This window comes from Fukomys damarensis, unplaced genomic scaffold (genome assembly GCF_012274545.1).
Source record: "Fukomys damarensis isolate Sample0158 unplaced genomic scaffold, DMR_v1.0_HiC HiC_scaffold_34, whole genome shotgun sequence".
NCBI classification, from domain to species: domain Eukaryota; kingdom Metazoa; phylum Chordata; class Mammalia; order Rodentia; family Bathyergidae; genus Fukomys; species Fukomys damarensis.
This window is the reverse complement of record NW_022900946.1, coordinates 19,867,899-19,886,033: the sequence shown is the minus strand read 5'-3', so window position 1 is coordinate 19,886,033 and position 18,135 is coordinate 19,867,899. Positions and strand designations below refer to the sequence as shown.

Here is an 18,135-nt window from a genome sequence, read left to right as displayed (position 1 = left end):
GTACTATGTCAGTTTCTCTCATTGAGGGCAGAAACGAAAGCAGGAAGATTGTACTCTTGTTCATATTTAACAAAGATCTTTATATTCCAAAATCAGCTAAAAAGAAACCTAATTGGAGACCATCTTTCTATATAATTCAAAGCATCTCAGACAGAGAGATAAGAAAGCCTGTTTTAAATTTAAGACCCTGAATCCCTGGCAGACTGGTCTCCTGTATCCAGAGTAGAGATAGAAATAAAGACTCAAGGGCTGGGGATTTAGCTCAGTGGTGCTGTTGCCTACCGTGTAAGCACTAAGTCCTGAGTTCGATCTCAATTACCAAAAAAAAAAAAAAAAAAAAAAAAAAAAAAAAAAAAAAAAAAAGAAAGAACCAAGTCTGCCCTGACATACTGAGTACATGGTCTTAACTTTGGATCTGCAGATTAGAACCAAAACAAGAATGACAAAAAGGGAAGAGCAGACAAACAGGAACAGGTTGGTAGTTTGGTTTTCTCTCACCAACTGTTGTCTGCACGCCTCTAGAAAGTGTTAAGAAATTAGCCTCAATAACCAGCCTCTTTTTGTATGTTCAGTCCTCAATCTGCTGTTCTGTAGAAGGACCACCTTCCAGGTATTACCTTCTATCCAACTGGTCATTCAGAAACCTTTAGTTTTGCTCATGAGATCTCCCAGCAATAACTGTACTTAGTAAATGATATACCCTTCTAATATCTATTTAAATAGAATGAGACCATTCTTACATCCCAATCAAGAGACCCTAGAAATACTGTTTTCTGATAGTACACCATGTTGCTATAAAGAGAAATTCTGTATTTTTTTACTCTGGTACTTACCTGTAATAGCAGTATCTAAAACTCCGTGTGTGTTTGTGTAATTATTTTGGTTAAGACTCTTTACAATTTTCTATATGTATTTTTCATTGGAAATGTTGTGATTTTTTTTTTTTTTTTAAACTAAAACCATCAGGATGTACTCTGTAGAGCTTGAAATCTCTGATCTGATTGTAGGGATAGAGAGGAGACTCTTCTGTTGCTTTACAAGTGAACATGAAAATCAGGCCTTCGATGAGGTGCAAAGGGAGTGAAGGATTCCTGGATGCAAGTGCATAGGGCAGCCTTCATGGTGACCATCCTCCCCTACTTTAGCCTCCCTGGCTGGCTGCCATGCTAAAACATGGAATAGTCTATTCTGCCTGTTTACAATAGCCCACCCTACACTGTGGAATAGTTATTTTTATTTTCCCTACCTTTTAGTTGGCCCAAATTCACTTTGCAGAGCCCATTTTTCCTACCTTTAATAAATCTGAAACTTTGCCATTGTTAAAAATAAAAAACAAAAAATAGTATGACTGCCACCAAATAATGCAGTGTCACAGAAATTGTAGTCTTTGAAATTAGAAAACACCTAAGTTTAAATGCTAGCTTCACCACAGTGTGGTGTTTTGTGTGCTTGGCAAAGTACTGAATTTATCCTCTGAAGGCTTCAGTTTCCTCATCTGTGAAACAAGGAAAGTCCTTTCTCTGTCACAGATTTAGTCTCAATATTAAATTAGATAATATATCTAAATGTCTAGCGTGCTCCCTAAAACACAGTTTCGACTTTTCCAAACAAGTAATGTGCTTCAGATCTGGAGGCAAATACTCCCCCTGCCTAACCCCCAAGTCAAGTCCAACCTCCAGAAAAGGGTATAGTTAGACAGTTGAAACACCCAGCAGACTTTTGAGTCAGAAATAATCCGGACTTGCTCCTGGCATCAGATCCGAGAATGGGAACTCCATAGATACTAACTGCCATCAAGGTATCAGTTAAGTTCATCCATTTGGGTACTTGGGGGGGGGTCATTTCCAAACTCCTCCCGAAATTTACATGTAAAATAATAATCTCATACAAATACAGTACCATATTCAAATAGTTGTAACAAAAGTATAAAACAAGTATAAAACATTCATTTATATGTACAGAGCTGGCAAAAAATTCTAAAACTTACTTAGAAACCACATAAAAGAAAGCTAGCAATAACCTTCACTTCAATAAAAACTGAATTTAAAATAAAAGTTCTGGGGGCTGAGGATATAGCTCAGTGGTAGAGCATTAGTGCAAAGCCAGCACCACCAAAACAAAAAATGAAAAAGTCCTGCGTGTTTCCCTGGTGTGTTCAAATGGAATTTGATGAGTAACTGAGTTCAAATCCTAGCTTCATTTGTTAGCTATGTGACATTGCTTATGCTTCCTCAACTCTAAACTAGAAATACTGCCTACATCAAGCTGTGGTGAGAATTAAACATTACATGGAATGTGTGTAAAGTGCTCAGCACTATGCTTGGCACATAAACACTATTTTCTATCATACAGATACTGAAAATTCCAAGTATTAATGAGAACTTACTATATTTACAGGGTTTTTTTCCTGTGGGTTCGCTTATGAGTAACAAGATGGATATTTGCTTTAAAACTCTTCCCACAAACAGAACATTTAAAAGGATCCTCTTGCCGGTGGCTCTTCTGGTGGCATGCAAGTTCTGAGTCCAAAGCAAAACGCTGTGCACACATTTCACATTTATAGGGCTTTTCTTCTATGTGAATGTTCTGATGAGAAACAAGCTCGGAAAAACAAGGAAATTTCAAGTCACATTCAGAACATTGTAAGGGCTTGAATCTGGAGAATGAAAAAAAGTTTTCGTCATCAATACTATACTGTTCAGTTTCTTCCTTGTGGCTCTTCTCGGGGAGGGCAGGGTATGAAGACTGTTTGAAGCTCTTTATGCACTGAGTGTGCTGGTATTGTGGTATTGCTGGTGTGTGTGTATTCTCTGATAAAGCCAGATTTGTTTTCTGAGCAAGAGACTTACCATGATCAGCACATTCATATGGTTTTTCAGCAGTGTGGCTTTTCTGATGTTGTGCTAATCCTGGGAGCCACATAAAACCTCTCCCACATATACCACATGTATAGGGTTTCTCCTTTACATGGCTGTTCATGTGCCGGGACAGATGTGACTGCTGACGGAAGGTGGTACCACACTTGGTACACTTATAAGGCTTCTCACCAGTGTGGATTCTCTTGTGGGTCCTCAGGTTGGCACTATGATTGAAGGTCTTCCCACAGTCACCACATTTATACTTTTTCTCTCCTGAATGAATTTTCTGATGCAAAGCAAGATATGAAGTATCACTGAAGCTTTGGTCACATTCAGGACATTTGTACTCCTCTTTGGCTTCTTCCCAGGGAAATTCAAGAATTTCAGAAAGTGATTTGACACCTAAACACTGAGACAGTTCTACTAGTGGGGTATGGTTTTCAATGGTCACTAAAAGACTTACTAATTTTTTCTTGTAAGTGGGAGTTCCACCTGATATTTTCCTTTCAGGAATTCCAATTCCATCCTCAGAGGACCTTTGTGAATGGACTAGGGGTACAGCAGTGGAGTAATTTTCTAAGGAAAACTCTTCAATTTCCAGGGACTCTAGGGTTAACATCTCATTAATCTCAGTGTTGCTTTCCCCTCCTGTTGATAAAAATAAAACAAAGCAAAACAAAACATAGGTAGCATCTTGAAGTAATACTAAAGAAAGAACAAGCTAAAGTAGTTACAACACAGAGGAGCTAGAAAGTACAAATGAGTTTTATTTTATAATATCAACACTGACGAATATATAAAATCAGGAGCCAGCAGGTTCTCCAGACTTCTTAAAAGATCCAGTTCCTCATGAACATGCAAGGGCAAGGAACAGAGACTGGCTATAATTAAATCATGATCCAATAATAGGAACTAAGGACAATCTTGGTAGATGTTGTCTAGAAGTGTAGTTTTCGTTTTAGTCTATTTAGATTTCAGGGGAGCTTTTCATTATTTAAGCCATCTCAAGTGGCAGATGAACAAAATTGGAATGGATATTGGGATTCATATTTATCCAAAAAGAAAGAAGGCAGAGGCGAGGCTCAGACAGGAGGATCACAAGTTCAAGGCCAGCCTGGCACTTAGTGAGACTGTCTCAAAATAAAAAAGGGGCTGGATGTATTGCTCATTGGTGGAGCTCCTGCCTAGCATGTATGAGACCCCTGAGTTCAATCCACAGAAGGCACACAAGTATTTTTATTTACTTGGTTTTTTTTTCAGACAAGGTGTTGCTAAGTAGTTAAGGCTGGTCTTGACCTTGCTAAGTAGCCAAGGTTAGCCCCAAACGCTTTTTCTTTAGTATATGTGCTGCTGACATGAGCACAAGCCCCAAATTTTTGATCCTCCTACCTTAGCCTCCTAAGTAGTATTACAGTTGTGTGCAACTATGCCCAGCTTACATGAGTATTTTTCTACCTTAACAGGAAACACACAGGTTACCAAAAATAGTTTCATTATCACCAAATTACCTTTACTAGGTATGGTGGGACTTGGGAGGCTGAGATAGGAGGTGTGCCAAAAATTTAAGGCCAGCCTGAGCTACATAGTAAGTTGAGGGTCAGCCTCAACTACATAGTGAGACACTGTCCCCAAAAAAAAACAAAAAACAAAAAAAAACCAAAACTTTATTCTTCGTCAAGGAATGATTTAAGTTTGTGCTGCTGAGTTTATGCAGGCAAATAATGGTCAGTCTTACCTCAAGAACAGCAGACAGAACTTGAGCCTGCCAAAAAGGATTCATTTTTAATATATTCCCCAGTATACCCAGCCCTCCATATCTGTGAGTTCTGCATCTGCAGATTCATCCAACCAAAGACTGAAAATAAATGAAACGAAACATTGCATCTGTGCCAAACATGCACATTTTTGTCATTATTCCCTAATAATACAGTATAACAACTTTACATTGCATTTACATTGTATTAGGTATTACAAGTAATCTAGATGTGACTTAAAGTACACAGGGAGATGTTTCTAGATCATATGTAAATAATATGCTGTCTTATATGAGGGACTGAGCATCTGCAGATTTTGGTATCCGGTATCCTTGAAGAGGGCAGTATCCTGGAACCAATCTCCTGTGGCTACAAGGGAGAAATGTATTCTTTATTTATAAAGCCAGTATATTAATACAAACGGGATCCTTCCTTCCTAAGAAATGAAATCCTAAGACTATCTCAATTCACTGACTGGAAAGGGTTTCTGTATGGGTATAGCATATGGGAATTTTGACTTGAAAATATTGAGTTCAGAGACCTGGGATGCCAAGGCCACTAAGATTTAAGAGCAAAATAATAAAACAATAGCTGCTCATAAAAAGAACTCAGAAAATCTAGAGAGGGTCCCCTTAAGACTTGCTGAGGGGTTGAGGATTTCGTCAGTGGTCCCGCCACCTGCCTTGCAATCACAAGACCAAGGTCAATCCCCATACCACCCCCCAAAAAAGACTTGCTGAGTTCTAATCTGCATGCATGAGGAAACTCTCCAAAGCCAGGAAAAGAATCACCAAATAGGAGTATACAGAATATAATAACTAGTTCACATTCCTACCAGTCAAATTAAAAAGACTGACCCTCCACACAGGACATCAAGCAGTCAACTCAGAAAAATATTGCCTTAGCAGTAGGCCACATTAGCATTAGACTGAAGGCTGACCTGAACCTGCTTAACAGTGTAAAAAAGCAAACCCTGAAACAAGGAGCAAACCCAACCCCAAGTAACTTTTTTTTTTTTTATTTTTATTTTTTTTTATTTTAAGATAGGGTCCTGCTATGTAGTTCAGACTGGCCTTGAACTTTGATGTAGCCTTAAACTCAAGGCATTCATCTTGCCTCAGCCTCCCAAATGCTGGGATTACAGGTGCACCACCATACCCAGCTTAACCCCAAGTAACTAATGCATCCCACAATGAAGTCCAAAGATATTTTTTAAAATAAAACAAAATTCAGTGAAACAACAATATAAAATTCATGATGTCCAAAATCCAACAAAAATTTACTAGGTATACAGGAAATATGGCCAATAACAAGGAGAAAAATCAGTCAACAGAATCGAAATTAGAAATGATACATGATAAAACTAGCAAAATAATATTAAAATAACTACTAAAAACATTCTAGGGCCAGGAATTTAGCTCAGTGGTACTGCCACCTGCCTTGCAAGCAAAAGGTTGTGAGTTCAATCCCCGGTACAAAAAAAAAAAAAAAAAATCATTCCATATGTTCAAAAAGGTAAAGGAAAACCTGAACATGAGAGAGATAAGTGGAAAGTATAAAACATGAGTTATGAGATAGTTTAGCTATTTAGCCCCAGTCAGAAGCATAGGAATACTGCATATATTGTCCCTGTAAGGTAAAGAAGGCATAGCATCCATTTAAGAACATATTACTAGGAAATTATAATAATCTATATTAATGGGGTTTTCTAAGTAAAACTATAAATTGACTTCAAGTATTTGGGAAGATTATCATGTATTGTGTGAAACCACAGTCACTGTATTAGACTAAATTTTTTTCTTTAAGAAATCATCTCTTGGGCTGGTGATTTAGCTCAGCGGTACCATGTCTACCTTGAAAGCACAAAGCTCTGAGTTTGATCCCTGGTACTGGGAAAAAAAAAAAAAAGAAATCATCTCATCTCTTGCCAGGGTATAGTGTGGCATGTCTGTAATCCTAGCACTTGGGAGGCTGAGGCTGCAAGTGCTAGGCCAGCTTGGGCTACACAGTGAGTTCAAGACCAACCTGCATTACATAGTGCGACCCTGTCACAAAAAAAAAGAAAAAAAAAGAAATCATCTCTTGCTAGGCATGTGGCACACTTCTAATCCCAATACTCGGGAAGCTGAGGCAAGAGAGGATTGATGTGACTTTTAGGTCAGCCTGGCCTATACATAGTAAGTTTAAGACCAGCCTGAATTACATATTGAGTTCATGTCTCAAAAACAAAAAGAGGGCTGGGAATTTAGCGCAGTGGCACTGTGCCTGCCTCACAGGTACAAGGTTGTGAGTTCTATACTGGTACCAAAAAGCAAAACAAAACAAAAAACAAAAAGAAATAAATCATCTCTTGGGCTGGGTAAATCTCAACACTTGGGAGGCTGAGGGGAGAGGATCATTGTGAATTCTAGACCAGCTTGGGCCAGCCTTAACTACATAGCAAGAGCCTGTCACACACAAAAAATGTTATCATCTCAGATTCCGGACCTTGTTTTCTTTTTGGGAACTTGTTCTTTCATGAAACTTATCCAAATGTGAGCTGTGATATAAATACGTGGTGAATGTTTAAATTACAGTAACAGATCAATTGCTATTAATCCCCCTTAAAATACTCTGCTCTCCTTGAACACACTTAACACTCTTGCCACTTTCTGAAACTGTTCCTCAAGTCTTACTTCTTAAGTGCCTTTAGGTGTGCTGTCATGGCTGCTTCAATGTTCTGAATCAATTCAAAACATTTACCTTTCACGGTCATTTTGATTTGGAGGAAGAGCCAGAAGTTACAGTGCCAGATCTGGTGAATAAGGGGGATGAGGATGCACAACAGGGTTTTTACAAGCCTCCCTTTCTGTTGGATTACACTCAGCAGAATCAGTCATCATAATTTTATCACAACTCATAAAGACACAAAAGAGGACTTCCAGAATTACTTCAGAAAGTGGCAAGAACTATGGGTTAAGTGTGTTTGAAGTGAGTGGACGGTATTTTTGAGAGGAATTAGTGGCAATCTATCTTTACTGTAATTTTTTCTTTGTTTTGTTTTTTGAGACTGGTTTCACTATGTAGCTCAGGCTGGCCTTGAACTTAACAGTGATCCTCCTCCCTCAGCCTCCCTAGTGTTGGAATTACAGGTGTACACCACCAGGCCTGGCCACTGTAATGCCAAGTTTTAAAATGTAAACATTATTGTATATTTTGATCATCTCTTGTAAATTGCTCAGGAATAGGTCCTGCCTCACTATAACAACATGTGGATGAGGCATTAAATCCTCATCCTAGAAAGAATGAAAGTTCAAAAATGTAAGAAAAACTGCCTTACCCATTAAGGTCACATTGTTAGAACACTCCTGTGTGGCCTCTCTGGTAAGGGACTTCTGGGCAGGGTCCACACTTACACATTCCTCTTGAGAAAAATATATAGCCAGATCATCAAATAGTATTGGTTCCTGAAACAACATGAAAAGCCATCTTAGTTCAAGAGGCTAATGGGTCAATCCTTCACTCAGTCTGGGAAGGCTGGTAAGAGCTAAAAACGTTACACACAAGGGAGCAAAGGACTCAGGGAAAAGGTTCCTTAGTGTTGACACAGGGTATAAACAAGTTCTAGGGGTGGGTTCAGGAAGGAGAGAGTAAATATGAACATACATTTTGAGGCAGTGGTATAAGGATTAAGACAGTACACTGTGAGAATGACATCTTTTCTGGAAAGAAATTCTTAATTAACCATTAAGTAAAGATGCTCTATGAGAGAGCAGGAAAAATCACGAGAGAATGAAGTTTCAGGGTTCTCCCACCATCTCTCCTCTGCCTTTCTCGCTCTTCTTCCCCATGATATTCACTGCTTAGCATCCAGTCTATTCCTCCTTCCCTAAGTTTACTTTTTTCTTTTTCTTTTTTTGTTCCAGGGATAGAACTCGGATCCTTGTGCTTGCGAGGCAGGTGGTGGAACCACTGAGCTAAATCCCCCTCTCCCTAAGTTTACTCTTAACTGGGCTGTGGTATAATTAAGAATCACCCATGGGCTGGGAATTTAGCTCAGCGGTTCAGTGTCCTGAGTTCAATCCCCGAGTTCAATCCCCGAGTTCAATCCCCGGTACCAAAAAAAAAAAAAAAAAAGAATCACCGAGAGGCCAAGGATTTAGCTCAGTGGCACCGTGCCTGCATCACAAGTGCAAGGTTCTGAGTTCGATCGCTGGAACCAAAAAACAAAACAAAACAAAACAACAACAAAAAAAAACACCCTGGGCTTTATTATCATTATCATCATTATTATTCAACAGGTATGAAGACTAGAAATGTGCAATTTTGAAAAGAATTCCAGGAAGACACTTTACGAAACTGTTACAGACCCCTCCCAAAGACAGTGGCGCTCAGCTGTGGGAAGGAAGACTCTCCGTGAACCACTTCGCTGCACAGGCACCTCTGGCAGGCGGACTAACGGGCACCAGGCCACGCCCATCGCCACAGCTGGGTCTCATTCTCCTCCGCAGTTGTCAGGCTGAGGTCGGAAAACAGCGACAGAATGTAGAGCGGGAAAAGGCGTCTCGTCTCACCTGGGCGTCGGATGTCGGCAGCGTGGACTCCATCTCGGGTGCGGGAGACACCTTCTTCATGTCGCCATAGGCGTGTCCGGACGAAGCTGCCAAGGGAAAGAAAAGACCTCGGTGTACCCCGAACCTCCCTCACTGCCCTCAAGCCCCTCTGAATACCTGAGCCGAATGCTTCTCTCCCCAGCCCAGCCCCGAAGGGTGTGCACTTAGGGCTGCAGAAGAGTAATGAGAGCCCCGCCCTACCCGGGCAGGAGCAACAGGGAATGACGGCCAGCAGAGAAGCGATAACGGACGCCCGGGCCACCGCAAAACTCCCACGCTCTCATGCTCCCCCACGCACTGGCTGCGGGAAGCCGCCGGAAGCTCTGGCCCAGCCGCCTCTGCCTTCCTGCACTTTGATTGGTCGGCGTGTGCCCGGGGGGCTGGTCCTCTGAATGGACCAATCCAGCCGCTCAACCTAGGACCGGTACCTCACCGGCGGCTGCGAGAAGGACGTCCTCGTGCGTGTCTACCAGCAAGTGTTTCCGGCTCTGCCCATGCAGTCTCGACGGTGAGATCAGGCCAGTTACCTGCTCAAAGTGCAGCGTTAGGGTGACCCCAGGAGGACGTGATGTTTCTGAGAAGGAATGCATGAAGACAAACTCTGGAACTCAAAAGAGCTTTGGTAACGAATTGTGGGGTTATACAGCAGGGCCTGGCGGGCCTCAAGCGTGTCTCTAGGGTTAGGTGAATGAGATGCCGGGTCGGGATGCTGGGCCAGGCCTCGGTCTGAGCGGTCGTTAGGTCTGGAGCAGATTGTGGGGTGGGAAGTAAAGGGGTGTCTTCTGCGTCCATAAGGTTCCATTGCAGGGGGGTCTGGTTTCCAACCCAGAACACTCTAGGATGTGGTGTGTGTGCCCACCACTGTAGCCTGAACCGAGAACCGCGGCAGACCTCATGCAGGTGTAGAGCCACTGGTTTGCTTCGTAAGACGTTGGTCCACATTTGCCCTTCTATAATGACAGACATTCCCTATGTTACAGACATTGGGTTTTGTGGTGTAAAGGTTGGGAATTAGAAAACTGCCCCAAATTGTTTAGGTGATCAGGGCCAGTTTTTAACTCCTGTTGGAATGGGATCAGAATGCCTCTCCTTCATAATTTAAACAGCCATTTCAAAGGTTGTTAGATAATGTTAAGTGATGGGGATTTAGCTCAGTGATGCCGCCACCTGCCTCACAAGTGCAAGGTCCCGAGTTCGATACCCGGTACCAAAAAAAAAAAAAAAAAGATAATGTTAAGTGAAAGGAATTTTCAGTTTATGACAGTGTAGGGGAAGGGGAGAAAAGACAGACAATAGATACTGTGAAATTTCTGAGTAAATTTCAGTGTATTAGTTTACTGCAAGGTTAATTGGGGAATGGTTCTATGGATAGTAAACCAATATTATTAGGGCTGGGATTTAGCTCAGTGGCGCCACTCCTGCCTTGCAAGAAGAGCAAGGTTCTGAGTTCACTCCCCGGTACTCAGAACAAAACAATATTTTGAGAATTGAACAGTAGTGGGATTTGGTGAAATAACAGATAGGATAGTTTCAGCTATAACAAAACCCAACAAAATGATGCGCAAAGATTTGGTTGATTCATTGGTTGATTCAGTGGCTCCTCAGTGACATCATCAACACCCCAGTGCTTTTTTGTTTCTTCTCCCTTAGCCTTAGCAGTTTGGTGAAAATTACAATGGCATCGATATACATGCAGACATGTATTGTGTCGTGTACTCATCCTAAACCAGTCATCAAAACAGAAGACTATGGTAATAGGGATAAGCCCATCATGCTTCGTGCCCTGGCACTGAAGAAAGGACCTAGCCTTCCCTGACCATAATTTGTGCAGAAATCAAAGCTCTGTCGGAAATGAAAAAATAAAAAAGGAAGCAGAAAAAGTCAGATAACAGTGTTACAGGTAGTATCTGTTAACAGCTAAGCAGTAGTCATTGTGGAAATGGGTTATAAAAGAGGTACTTGAGGGTCCCCAATGAAGGAGAGTGGTTCTTCAAGGACAGAAAAAGAATAAGAACAATTTGAAACATAAATATTCAAGAAGAACTAAAAACCTGCTATATTGAGGCCTAGGTAAACAGATTATCTGTCTCTCAGCTTCCATGAGAGGCTGAGCAATTTTAAAAACTGATATTCATTGATCTCGTCTCTTGAGAAAATGTTGGCTGCACCTTATGTGGGCAAAATTTTGGGCAAATTTTACTTTCACCAAAAACAAGAGGCTCTCATGCTTTCAAAGGTAGGGTCACCTAGCTGAATAAGTGACTTTTCATGAGAAAGAGGTCCTGAACTCTAAAATGTACCCATAACATGTTAATGCCATTATCAGAAAGGGGCTTTGCTATGTGTCAACTCTAGCCAAATTGGTTTTCATTTGCTGAGACCAGAGATGCTTTTAGTGAAGAATTGTAGGTCATCTGGTACCAATTCTTACATAGTGAGATTCTTGGAGGGTAATGAGATCTATGGAGAATGCAGGTTAGACAATGAGAGCAGAAAAGAAACAATGGATTGGATAATAAAATAAATAACACAATTGTTTCCCCAGAGGATCCATCAGATTAAGACTTCTGAGATCAGGGGTTTAATTGTCTGAGACTTACTGGCTTAGAAGTTACAGAGCTAGGATGGCCATTCCCTTGCTTCTTTCTGCCCTGCAGCATACAGAAAAGCTGAACCTTGAATAATGAGGCGTGGAGCTAGCCTGACTAGGGAGGAGTTCCAGGGAGGGAGTCAGTCCTCTGCCTGCTGGAAACCACGCCCTAATAGAGTAAATTTACTTAAGTGAAAGCCATTTTTGACCTGTCAATCATTTAAAGAATTTTTTTAAAAAATTACAGTACTGAGTGATAAGAGTTTAGTAAAGCAAAGGCTTTCATTTACTTGGTAGGAGGGTAAATGATTATATTCTTTTGTTAAGAAAAACTGGAATATTAATATTCTAGTTGCTCTGTAAGCAAATAAACATCTGGTTTAAGCATCAGTCCCTGGTGAGTGATTTGTAACCCCAGTCTCAGGATACATTGACAACATTAATAGAGAAACAGACCCTCTACTGTACTGCCCTGATAGGGGATGTGGTGGCCATACCACATAGAATGCACCTGATCTCATCAGATCTTGGAAGCTAAGCATGGTCAGGCCTGGTTAGTACTTGGATGGGAAGCCTGGTAGGGACTATGTGGCCACAAGGTCATCCTCTTCCACCTCTGCTGTGTTTCTTATTGGAGGAAGTGGTTTCATCTTTGGTGATCCAGTTTATACCTTTGCATCATTTCACACCGGAAGAGAATTTCTTTGGATGCAAAATATTTGGTTCCTGGTTTGGGTCCATGCAGATACCAAGGAAACATCTTAGAACCATGAGTCTGGATAATTTATTCCAACTCATGCCAGTCTTCCCCCTACCTCCCAGTACTGGGTATTGAACTCAGGCGGGCTAACCACCACTGAGCTAAATCCCTGGCCCTACTCATGCCAGTCTTGTGAAACCTTTCTGCTCCCCAGGGCAGTCCAAAATCCACTCCGGCAGGGTGGATGCTTGTCAACAAGCTGACCATCCACCGGGTTTGCCATGAAGTAGCTTTTTCATGATTTGATTTCAGGACCCTGAAAAAGATGCTTTCAGAGGTCTCCCTGCAAAGACTGCTTTTGAAAACTCATGGCTTTCTTCCTAGGTACGTCAGGAAAATCATGATCCAAGCAAAGGACTTAGCTTTTAATGATGAACCAGTTTGTTTTGATGATCAATCGGTTTTAAAATTTTTGTTGTTTTTTGGCTTTCATCTTTTATGATGGGCTCACAGGGCTGCCACTGGGGAGAGGAGCTTCATTTTACTTGCACTAAAGGCCTTGGGTGCTCATTATATTGTAAAATGGGGACAGCTATACCTAACTTTCAGGATCATAGAGAAAGTAAAACACTGAAAGGATTATCACATGGTGTTTAGCACAAAGTAGGCACTTTACCAAATATGCATCCACCCACATTCATTCTAGAAGCACCATTATTGTTTGCATGACAAATGCCTCTGTTGAAATCCTTATCAAACCATCTTGTAATCACAAATGTCCATGGCAGTTTGTGTCCTTGTCACTAATTGTACCCACACGCACAGTGCCTAGCCTCTTTAGATGAGAACAGAAGGAAAGAAAAGAGTTCAGTTTTAAAGCTTGACCCTTATCTCCCTCACACTTGCTTTTTATTTATAAAAATACAGTGCTTGTCCATGTAAATGATATCTCCGGAAAGATACCTTGAAAATGGAAACATCTAGTATTCAGAGTCAGGGAGGGAAACATTTCTCTTATTGTTTGTTTGAGACAGGATCTCACTATGTAGTTCAGGCTTGGTTTAAATTCACTTTGTAGCTCAGAGTGACCTCATACTCACGGCAGTCCTCCTGCCTCAGCCTCCTGAGTTCTGGGATTACAGGTGTGTGCCATCACAACTGACTGGTATGCTTTAATTTACCACAGACATGCATTACTTCTAAAAAATGTCAGAAAAATCTCCCAAGTTAACCCAAAAACAAAATACCTTGTTGTGCACACTTTTTAAAAAAAGCGTTATATAAAGATGAAATACAAATATTTCGTGAAAATTTAGAAAATGACCAAACATAATAAGTGCATGTGAAAACAATAATCTTTTTCACTTGGATTACAGAGAGGTAAAGGATTATACCCCATTTTGGTGAAGGTGTGGCTCATTTACCCTGGCTGCAGCTGGTATAAAGTCCTTGCACTTTTAGCATGAAAACACAATGGTAAAATCTGGCAAACAACCTGGATTTTTTTTTCCCCTAAAGTTAAAATTTGGTTAATTAAAAATAAATTTAACCAACATTCTAGGAATTTTTCCTGAGGAAATACAGATGGTCCCCCAACTTGCCATGGTTTCTCTTAAGATGTTTTTGGCTTTACAATGATGCAGAAGCAATACACACTCAGTAGAAACCATATTTTGATCTTTTTCCAGGCTAGCAGTATTAAGTAGAATACTCTTGAGATGTTAAGCAGCAGCATCCTGTAGTAAACTGCAGCTCCCAATAAACCACATGTGCAGGAGGATAAATAGTTGATATTTACAGTGTATTACACTGCCAGCATTTTTTGGATACAGGTATGCGAAAAATGAGTTATGTGAGATAGTAGGCAATACTCTATTATAACTAACACAGGCTTTATGTTAGGCAATTTTACCAAACTATAAGCTAACATAAGAGTTTTGAGCTGTAGGTTAGGCTAAATTATGTCATTGTTAGGGTAAACCGAGGCATAACCAAGGCCACAAGAGCAGGCAAAAACGAAGCAACAAGCGAGGTTTTATATCCAGTCTGGGTGCAGGCCAGTCAAGGGCAATGAAGTTGTTGACCCTGGGAGCTTGGGTAAGGGGAAACTTTATAGGGGAATTGGGGTAGAGGAATGGGAAATTTTTGTCCTGGAGTGGAGGAAGTCCGGTGGTCTCCAAGGGTATCTGGACCCACAGATGTTGCTGTGTGAGGCAGGCTGTTTATCTCTAACCTGGGCCTTGGATTCCTGTTATCCTTTGCGCCTTAGAAGATCTATAACTATGTTGCCTGGGAAATTTTTCTCTTCTGCTTGGGCAGGGGACTGATAAATATATTAAGTGCATTTTTTGGTGTTTTTTTGGTTTGTTTTTCAGTCATGTTCTTACTGTGCAGTTCAGGCTAGCATTGAACTCACAGTGTAGGTCAGGCTGGTGTAACTCAAAACAATCTTCGTGTCTCAGCCTCCTGAGTACTGGGATTATAGGTGTGTACCATCACACCTGGCTTTTAACTGCACTTTTGACTTGCAATATTTTCAACCTGTCATATTGTTTATTAGGGTATAATCCCATCATGAGAGTTGACCAGCATCTACAATCAAAAAGGTGTGGTGGCATACACTTGTAATCCCTGCACTTGGGAAGCTGGGGTAGGAAGATTGTTGGGAGTTTGAGACCAGCCTGGGCTACATAGTGAGTTCAAGGCCAGCCTGAACTGCATAGCGAGACCCTGTCTCAAAGAAGAAGAAAAAGCTTTCCCATGTACAAGGTTGTGAGTTGCAGTATTGCTCATAATATTGGGTATTAGTGGGGGAAGCCTCTCCTCAACTTCATTCCATCTCCTGACCACTTTTCCCGAATAAGAGACCAGGGGTAGAAAGGGTGGAAGATTTAGCTCAGTGGCGCCATGTCTGCCTCATAAGCTCAAGGTCCTAAGTTTGATTCCCCGGTATGGGGTCGGGGGGAGACAGAGGGTTGGTTAGGGCCATAGGCCAGTGACATCCAGATGGGGGAGGCTTTGGGATCACTCAGACTAAGAGAGCAGCACTGGATTTTGTTCCTTTGTGGACCAAACAATGCAAGGCAGCTGGGCACAGTGGTGCATGCCTGTAATCCCAGGTACTTGGGAGGATGAGGCAAGGAAGATCATTGTGAGGCCAGCTTGGATAACTTAGCAAGACACCCCCTGCACCAAGTGCTAGGGATGTAGCTTAATGTGTAGCATGCCCCTGAATTTTATCCTCAGTGTCTCAAACAAAAACCAAAACCCTAGGGATAATGAGGAATGGCCTTGTGTAAACATTAAAATTCCATACTTTCTGGAGAGATCTGGCTTTGGAAATTCTTGGGACTTCAAAAAGGAGGGGCAGAGCCTGTCCATGTAATAATACTTACTGATCTCCCTGGGCCAGAAGAGAGAGCCTGATTATATTCCTGTCTCCAAAGTTGGGAGAGGGTCAGGGGATTTGGGTAGTGTCAATTTGATTAGCTCTGTGATCCGTCTCATCCATCAGTGGCATTGGCAGAGCACACCTCTGGGTGTTTCTGAGTGGGTCATAAGGCTTGGCCTTGGGGTCTGTGTCTGCTTCCTGGCTCCTTCCTTTCTGGCACTGTTCATTAGTCTGCTTCCGGGCCACCATGAACTAAGCTTTGCTCTGTCACATTATGATGTTCCTGCCTTGGAGCCAGTTAACCATGGACCGAATCCCTTTAAAACATGAGCCAAATTAAACCTCCCCTCCTTTATCTTAGGGGTGTCAGGTATTACATCCAGCAGTAGGAAATCTGACTAGTACAGGTGTGCAGCTGAGGATACAAGAATTGAGGGCTTTCCTTCAAGGGCCATCTTGGTATGTGGCCAGACTAGGACACGCCTGGCTTTTTGCCACTGTAGTGCCTTTAAGTATCTCTGCTTAGCCAAGGCCAGAGGGTGAACAGATCATGAGTAGGCAAGAAAGAAACAATAATATGCTTGATAAAACAGCTAGAGGGAGAAGAAACAGAACTCTCAGAACAATGCCTCCTTTAGAAACAAACTGAGTGGAGAGAGACGGCAGACTGGATATATATACACCCTTCTTTGCCAGCTTATCTCCTAGTGCTGTACATAGAACCCTGGAAACAACAGAATGTCCTTAATTTGGCATCACCTAGTCCTAGGGAGTGCTTCTCAAACTTTAATGTGTTTACGCTTCATCTGGGGACCCTCTTGAGTGCAAATTTTCAGTTAAATGTAAATTCTGATTCAATCAATATGGATGGGTCCTGAGCCCCCCCCCCAATTGACTAGGACTTTCACAGTGACCTATATTCTCAGCTCTTTTATTTTTAATTTTGAAACAATTTCACCAAGTCACTGAATTGCCTGGCTTGGGCTGGAACTGGGTGAAAGTGAACAGTGACGCTCAACAGCTAGGCCACACACACCAAGAGGTCCGACTGGAGGTTTTATTCAAGGGGTGGGAGCAGAGAGAGCAGAGAGAGAGGAAAGAAGAAGGAAGAGAGAAGAGAGAGAGAGAGAAGAACAAAGAAAGGAAGGTCCTTTTATTGGTTTTGGGTGGGGCTATTGCTTATTCATAAGGAGTGGGCTACTTTTAACCTATTACAGGCCAGGTTGCCTTTTATGGGTTCAGTCCTGCAGAAACAGGACCGCTGTGGCCTTCAGGGGAGGGAAACTGAAGATAAGGGCATGAGGTCATTTTAAGAGCCAAGAAGCATCAGGAAAATGCAGCCTGTGATGGCAGGATCACAAAATACTTTAACATGGTCAATTCCCTAACACTGGGGATCCTCCTGCCTCAGCCTCCCAGAATTCTGGGATTGATTACAGGCATGTACCACCATACCTGGCTGAAATTCTGCAATTTTAACAAGGCCCCAGCTGATGCTGAATCACAGCCTACAATGAGTAGCAAGGACCGGGTATGGTTTTTGCTTTCTGCATTCATCATCTTAAGTTCTACCAAGTTGGAAAAGGCAGAAAGAAATGGAGAGCAAGCAGTTTTCTTGACTGTAGGCAGTTTCTTCCTTCTTTGATTATGTGGATCCTTGTAGTTATTTGAAAGCAAAGAATAAATTCTTGTTTTAAAATTTTTTCCCAACACATTATCTACCAACAATCGCAAATCTCTATAGAAACTCCCCCTTGCAACCTGAGGGGAACTGTCACCAATTTTGCAGTGACAGCCCCAACAACCCCTGTCCCTTATTGTCAGCGCAGGTGCCTGGCATGGCCGCGGAGCTGTGCAGCCGGCAACCGTGATTGTTGGACCCGGGACCATTGGACGAGGCTTTGTGGTGTCACGTTTGATAATGTCGCCACCAGGACGAGCAACAGCGGCGCCCACGTCCAATCCTCGGGTGCGACATAGGGAAGTACTGGCCGTGGGCAGCGGCCTTCCTGTACCCCGCACGCGCGCGACCACGGGCCTGGGGACACCGGCTGGTCTCTACGAATGGCGATCCTGGCTCCTTACGCGTCTTGGGGTCTAGTGTAGCTGCGAGCCCTTGCTACTTCGCGACGCTTGCCCATTCCTAACATGGCGGCAGAGGCGTCACGCTGGGATGTGTAGCGTGGGCCGGCGGCCAATGGGCTTCCGGGCTGTGTCGCCGGCCGTGTGCGGGAGGCGGAAGTGCTGTGG

The 18,135-nt window shown here is 42.2% G+C and overlaps 2 protein-coding genes across 3 annotated transcripts in view; one reads left to right on the top strand and one right to left on the bottom strand.

Moving 5' to 3' along the window:
- Positions 1-2,068: 2,068 nt before the first annotated feature.
- Positions 2,069-9,242, bottom strand: Znf597 (zinc finger protein 597). Of its 2 annotated transcripts, none has more exons than XM_019210638.2 (3): positions 9,166-9,242; positions 7,932-8,058; positions 2,069-3,506 (listed from the first exon to the last, which is right to left on the bottom strand). In XM_019210638.2, exons 1-3 carry the CDS (start codon positions 9,223-9,225, stop codon positions 2,392-2,394), a joined length of 1,302 nt encoding a protein of 433 aa, XP_019066183.1. In that variant the 5' UTR covers positions 9,226-9,242; the 3' UTR covers positions 2,069-2,391. The 2 variants fall into 2 exon arrangements, with proteins under 2 accessions (XP_019066183.1, XP_010642345.1); XM_010644043.3 differs by lacking the exon at positions 2,069-3,506 and adding an exon at positions 4,471-4,981.
- Positions 9,243-9,522: 280 nt separating this feature from the next.
- Naa60 (N-alpha-acetyltransferase 60, NatF catalytic subunit) overlaps positions 9,523-18,135 on the top strand; it is a 31,342-nt gene continuing 22,729 nt past the window's right edge. Inside the window, exon 1 of the mRNA XM_010644044.3 lies at positions 9,523-9,826. The gene's annotated coding sequence lies outside the window, so the exon portion shown is untranslated. The remainder of the gene's footprint in view (positions 9,827-18,135) is intronic.